The sequence below is a fragment of the Myotis davidii genome, unplaced genomic scaffold (assembly GCF_000327345.1).
Source record: "Myotis davidii unplaced genomic scaffold, ASM32734v1 scaffold205, whole genome shotgun sequence".
In the NCBI taxonomy this organism is placed as follows: Eukaryota; Metazoa; Chordata; class Mammalia; order Chiroptera; family Vespertilionidae; genus Myotis; species Myotis davidii.
Genome location: NW_006297573.1, coordinates 2,845,597 through 2,852,415, shown reverse-complemented (window position 1 = coordinate 2,852,415; position 6,819 = coordinate 2,845,597). Strand labels below are relative to the sequence as shown.

At 43.2% G+C, this 6,819-nt stretch overlaps 1 protein-coding gene across 1 annotated transcript in view; it reads left to right on the top strand.

Annotated features, from left to right (window-relative positions):
• JAK1 (Janus kinase 1) overlaps positions 1-6,819 on the top strand; it is a 51,430-nt gene that overhangs the window by 41,776 nt on the left and 2,835 nt on the right. The window contains exons 17-21 of the mRNA XM_006773238.2: positions 1,667-1,817; positions 1,960-2,054; positions 4,277-4,469; positions 5,195-5,319; positions 5,641-5,813. Coding sequence (XP_006773301.1) covers positions 1,667-1,817; positions 1,960-2,054; positions 4,277-4,469; positions 5,195-5,319; positions 5,641-5,813 — 737 coding nt within the window. The remainder of the gene's footprint in view (positions 1-1,666; positions 1,818-1,959; positions 2,055-4,276; positions 4,470-5,194; positions 5,320-5,640; positions 5,814-6,819) is intronic.

Sequence of the window (6,819 nt, the reverse complement as noted above, 5' to 3'; positions counted from 1 at the left end):
AGACTCTTGACTCCAAAGGGATAAAGTAGTAAAAGTAACAGTAAAGGGCCACTGACCCTGACCCAGTGATTTGGAGATTGGAATATGCCTGCGTTCAGACGTGTAGACGTACCTTGTAGCTGGGAGGAGCTGCTCGAAGTCCAGGGGGAAGGTGGCACTTCAGTTGTCTGTGGGAAGCAGTGAGCGGTTTCGTTGGCCTAGAGTATGGTGAGGAATGACGGGTGATAAGTTTGGAGAGATGTCTGTGGTCAGATTGTAAAAAGCCCCGATGGCATGAATTTTACTTGGCTGTGTCGTATGGGACATTGAAGAGTTTCGTTGAGGAGAGAGATGGTCAGAGGTCGGCTTGGGGACAGTTCATCTGCACACATGGTTGGAATGGACAGGCTGAGGAGAGACCAGCAGGGACTCGTGCTCCGAGGCTAGAACAGGAGTGGCAGTGGGACCCAGAGTGGAGGGTGTGTAGTAGGAGGTCACTGAAGAGGGAGAACCTTTAACCAGTTAATCTTTGGCCAAGTAAAGATGGTGCAGGACTTGGGAAAAGGGTATTAGGCAAAACCAGTAGGGAAACCAGCAGGTTTATAAATCTCTTTGGAATTTTCAGCCTAGGCTTTTGGGAAGATCATTTTATTTTGAACTTCCTTGGAAATAAAACAGCATACCCTTTGTTGTCTGTCAGAATTTATTGAGTACCTGCTGTGTACCCAGGGCTGAGCAGGATACAGGGATGGTGTGAGGAAGGGTGTGTGCCTTTGATAAAAGAAGTCTGCTAGTCTCCTCCCCGGTAGCCTTGGTTGGGTTGGACAGCCCTGTGACAGGGAAAGTGAGTGACCCTCAGAGATGAGGGCGGTCTCAGCTCTGTAATCCTAATCTCTCCCCTCCCCTGGGACCCTACTTCTCACCTCCTCGCCCTCAGGGGGACAAGAAGAGGAACTAGTACTCTTGAGATTCAGCTACAGACAGAAACTGGAGGGTAGTAATTTCACTTATTTCTTTTTTGAGTGGCATCAATTATTTGTTTCTGAATTTTAAAGTAATAAACAGTTGAAGAAAATAGCAATCACCATATTTCTGTCACTCCTGACCACTGTTTTACACTTTGACATACTGTCTTCCAGTCTGTTCATATCTCTTTGTAAAACAAAATTGGGATCATGCTAGAGTTATACATGCTGTATCATTTCATTAATATTGAGTACTTGATTAAATAAGCTTTATAATTTTACAAATTCATTGTAAGTGTTGATTGCTCTGTTAAACTCTAACTTACTCAACTAATTTTATATCTGGCATTTGGGCTGTTTTCAAACTTGCATTGTTCTATCTAATTTTGCAGGGAATACCTTGACATATAAATCTTTGTTTATAACTGATTTATTTCTGTCATACAATAATTAGAATTAATGAGTCAAAGGGTTTCAAGGACCTGGAGATTTTTATACATGTTGCCAAACTGTATTCCAGAAAGGTTGGGTTACTTGACTGGAATGCAGCTTCTTGGGGTTCAGATTATTTTATCAGAGATTTTCCCATGCACGTCTATGAAATCTACCTTTAAGCAGAGCTGTTGGAAATTAAATTAGGATTGATTACTCCTCCTGCCCTGGCTCTAAAAGGATTGTGGGTGGTTCCTTTGGTTTCTTCCATGTTCTCTTCTTCTTCACAGAAAGAGAGATTCTACGAAAGCCGGTGCAGACCAGTGACACCGTCTTGTAAGGAGCTGGCTGACCTTATGACTCGCTGCATGAACTACGACCCCAACCAGAGACCCTTTTTCCGAGCTATCATGAGAGACATCAATAAGCTGGAAGAGCAGAGTAAGACACTGCCTGGCCCTGTTTACGTAACCAAGATCAGCCCATGCCCTGGAGAGCTGGTTGGGGGGCAGGGATAACTGATAACTGGGAGCCTGTGAGTGGCAGTCATGTCTTTTTAATGTTTTCATTTTTCTTCTGTTAGATCCAGACATCGTTTCAGAGAAAAAGCCAGCAACTGAAGTGGATCCCACACATTTTGAGAAGCGCTTCTTAAAGAGAATCCGTGACTTGGGAGAGGCAAGTTACATCCTAGTACTCCCTGACCACATCCTCTCCATCTGCATTTAAAGCTGCTTTTCATTCTTTCCCATTTCTGGTCAAAGTTCATAAGAGAAAGTATCTTTTTGCACTTTCTTTGGGACACTTGTATCACGGGTTATGTCGCTCACATAGTGACAGCATGCGCATGTGGCTGTATATGCACATAGGGCATGTTCCCGAAGGGGGAGAAGAGCATGCAGAGGGAGCAATATGGGGGAGTAGGTACAGATACTGTGGAAATAGGAAAATCTCTGGGCATCTGTGTCCTACGAGGCTGCTTAAATGGGGGTGGATTTACTACACAGAATGCCATAGCAGCTTTCCTTTGGACCTCAAATCAGTTTCCTAACATTTAACGTGATAGAGAAGATACTGGGACTTGCATCTTTATACAGATTTTTCTGTAGTTCCGTTAAGTAAATAAGACTGTGTCCTGCCTTGAATGTCTGTGGTGTGCCAGGCTACATGCTGGGTTATACATTGAGCACCTCTGGACCAGCTCAAAGATTTGGTGACTGGGCCAACATCACTGTCAAGTCACTAAGCTGGGATCTAATCCCTTCCAAAGGGCTCCCATGCAAGGCTCCATGGTCCTCTCTTGGAGGGTGGGCCCTGGGCTGTCCACGAATGCCACAGTGGTCCTACTTGGCCAAAAATAACCACCTTTCCTTTGGGTTACATTTCCATGGAAACTGGATTCACTAGCCACCTGATACTTGCCTTGTCTTAGCTCAGTAATAGAGGGGATGGCATGTGAGGAAGCAGCTGTGGTGATGGTAGAAGCCAGCAGGAGCCAGCTACTGCAAGGTCAGCCTGTGCTAGGCACCGCTGGTCTTCAGGGGAACAGCACGGGGAGCAAGACTCATCTTTTTTTTTAATTGAAAAAATTTGACATGTAACATTGTATAAATTAAAGGTATGTAGTGTGTGCTACATTGATAGACTTATATATTATAATATGGCTGCCTATGTAATGATGTTTACCACATTGCATACTTATAATGCAGTATTATCTATGTTCAGTGTACTGTACATTAAATCTTTGTGGCTATTTTAGTACGTTACAAGTCCATACCCTTAAACACCATCTGTCCTAAATCCCTGGTAACTACTAAATAACTGGTTTGTGTTTTTAAAAGAGGTTTGATTTTTTAGATTTTTTGTTCGTTTTTGTCTTTCTCTGGTCTGACATATCTCACTTAGCATATTGTGCTCAAGGTTTGTTTATGTTATTGCAAATGGCAGAATATCACCTTGCTCATGACTAAATACTATTCCGTTGTATGTATGCATTATTTCTTTCTTTTACCCATTCGTCATTGATGGGCATTTGTATTTTTTCTGTATCTTGCCTATTGTGAATAGTGCAGTGATAAACATAGAGTACAAATATGTCATTGAATTCCTTTTTACATTTCCTTTGGGTATTCTCCAAGAAGTGCAGTTGCTAGATCATTATAGATCTATTTTTAATTTTTTGAGGAACCTTCATATTTTTTTCTGTAGTAGTTGGACAAATAAATATTCCCAATAGTGTGTAAGGTTCCCTTTCACATCCTCACCAGCACCTGTCGTTTTATTTTCTTGATGGTAGCCATTCTAATGATGTGAAGTAATAGCTCTTTGTGGGTTGTACTTGCATCTCCCTGTGAAGTTAAGCATCTTGTTGTGTATCCTTTCTTTGGAAAAATGTCTCTAGTTCTTCTTCCCATTTTTTATTAAGTTTTTCAGTTTTTTTTATTTTATTAACGTATTTATGTTCTATATATTTTTTGGATATTAAACCCTTATCCAGTATATGGTTGCAAAATATTTCTCCCATTCTGTAGGCTGTCTTTTCATTTTGTTAATTTGTTTCTTGTGCTGTACAGCTTTTGAGTTTGATGTAGTCCCATATGTTCATTTTCTTCTTTTGGGCTTTTAACATCATGTATAAAAAAAATCATTTCCAATACCAGTATTCCAGTGAGCTGCTTCCCTATGTTTTCTTATGGGAGTTCTATTGTTTCAGGTCTTATATTTAAGTCTTTGATCCATTTTGAGTTAATTTTTGTGAGTGGTGTGAAGTAGGGTTCCAGTTTATTGTTCTACATGTGTTTGTCCCGTTTTCCCAGCACCATTTGTTGAAAAGATAGCCTTTCCCCATTGGGAGTTCTTGAGTGCATCCGGCTAATCCAGCACGTGCATCTTTCCTCCAGGGCCACTTTGGGAAGGTTGAGCTCTGCAGGTATGACCCTGAAGGGGACAATACAGGAGAGCAGGTGGCTGTCAAATCCCTGAAGCCTGAGAGTGGAGGGAACCACATAGCTGATCTGAAGAAGGAAATTGAAATCTTAAGGAACCTCTATCACGAGAACATTGTCAAGTACAAAGGCATCTGCACAGAGGATGGTATGTTGTGCAAAGTAGGGTTGGTTTTTAAAGACTAAGTGCCTATCTGGGATCAGAAGGGCCAGTGCTGAGGCGGCAGTGCCGCAGCTGTATGTGCGCTAGCCCATGAGCTGTAGGGCTTCGAAGTTGTAGGCACTGACATCCCTCAGCAGCTGCACAGCTCCAGGGAAGCCGCGCAGCCTCCCTGCCAGCCAGGGGATGACCCCGGCATCATCTTTCCAGGCTGTTCATACACCCACCCGGGGGACTGACCATCACCCATCGGATACTGGCACTGGAGGCACGCAGCAGTATGAAACTGACACCCACCCCTCGCTTCTCCTCGTCTTCTGATCCAACTCTAGCCAGGATATTTCGTTTTCTAGTTGTCTAAGGCAAGGTGGCAAATGGTGTTTACTAAGAAGTGTATCTGTTTGCAAGCCAGTACTTTAAAATTGGCAGTGAAATGATGTGGTTCATTTTTTTTTTTTCATTATTATTTGCCTGGTGGTTTGCTGCGCACTCTGTATTCTCTCAGTGAATGCTGATGGCTCTGGGGTGGGTACACAAGTGTTACTATCCTTGTCACTGCTGAGGGGCCAGAGGCTGTGGGGCTTTCGAGGTTGGGGGACTTGCCTGTGGTTAGGGGTGATGCTGAAGTGTCTCCAGATCCTGTGCCCATTACTCTCCCTCAGTTCCTTTCTTTGGTAACTTCGTACTGATGTTTTGTTCTGTTTTGAATACAGGAGGAAATGGTATTAAGCTCATCATGGAATTTCTGCCTTCTGGAAGCCTTAAGGAATATCTTCCAAAGAATAAGAACAAAATTAACCTCAAACAGCAGTTAAAATATGCTGTTCAGATTTGTAAGGTAAAGAAGCAGCATGTTAAAGATTACAAAAGGGGCATTCATCCTGGGTGATTGGTTTGTAATTAGACTTTCTGATAACTGCGCTGAGTTTATTTTGCTCAACGCGACTAGGATGGACAGTTAGCCTCCACTAAGAAACTGAACTGATTGTTAAGTATAGCTGATTTACTGTGTTTCTTTGAATCAGATTGGTCTTACTATTTTTGCATAAAGTAAAAACCCAAACAGTGATGTGTGAATTGTATTTTTTTTGTTTGAAATGATAGGAAATAGTGTGAACTGACCTTCAGCAATGCCCTCTGCCTTTACTTCTCTCCCCAGGGGATGGACTATTTGGGGTCACGACAGTATGTTCACCGGGACTTAGCAGCAAGGAATGTCCTTGTTGAAAGTGAGCACCAAGTGAAAATTGGAGACTTCGGTTTAACTAAAGCAATTGAAACGGATAAGGAGTACTACACAGTCAAGGATGACCGGGACAGCCCTGTGTTCTGGTAACTAAAACTGACTTTGGTTTCATCAGTATTTCGTAGGGTTTCTGCTGTTTTGATAGGCCCTTTCTAGCTCTGTGAATGTCTCCCATTCCTCTTACCTGAGTTGGTGTTAGAAAGGCCTTAGAACATTTGGAATTGATTGATCTTTGCCCTCAGGAAACAGCTTTAGGCTCTTCCACTGAAAGCAACTCAGAGAAATGTCTGAGCTTCGAATGGCACCATCTTCCAAAGAATAGAGAAATGTAACCATCACCTCCGCATCTCGTTTCCCAGGAGAGGGCACTTTTTTAAAATATATTTTTATTGATTTCAGAGAGGAGGGGAGAGATATAAACACCAATGATGAGAATCACTGATCGGCTGCCTCTTGCACGCCCCCACTGGAGATTGAGCTCACAACCCAGGCATGTGCCCTGACCAGGAATCAAACATTACCTCCTGGTTCATAGGTCGGAGCTCAACCACTGAGCCACACTGGCCAAGCAAGAAGGCACTTATCTAATATGGTTCTTAAAACTGTTAGCAGTTAGAGTAGGCACATCCCTGTAGAGGCAGCCTGGAGGGCAGGTAGGAGAAGGGGCAGGAATGAGGTGACAAAGTGGGCATGGAACAGATCCAAGGAGACCATGGACAGAGCAGAACAAAATCCATGGGAAATGTGGGCATATTCTCTTGAATCCCCAGTCTTCCCTGCTTTCCACCTGTCAGCCCAGAACACTGTCCAGGAGAGAAGTTGTTAAGTGTCCACTCCAGACCCTACCCACCCCCATTAAACTAATGAGCACCTGGGAGGTACATCCTACATAGACACAGAGATCTCTCCCATCCGTGGAGACTAAACCTTCCTTTGTTCATTAATCAAACGAGTCAAGACACAAGCAGACCAAGTTTAGAGTTTAATGGGTGAGGCAACCAATTTCATGGTACCATAAATATAGGGGGGTTCAGGCTTGGTTTTCCGGAATTCCTAAGAAACCTTAAAAGATTCGGGGGGGGGGGGGGGGGG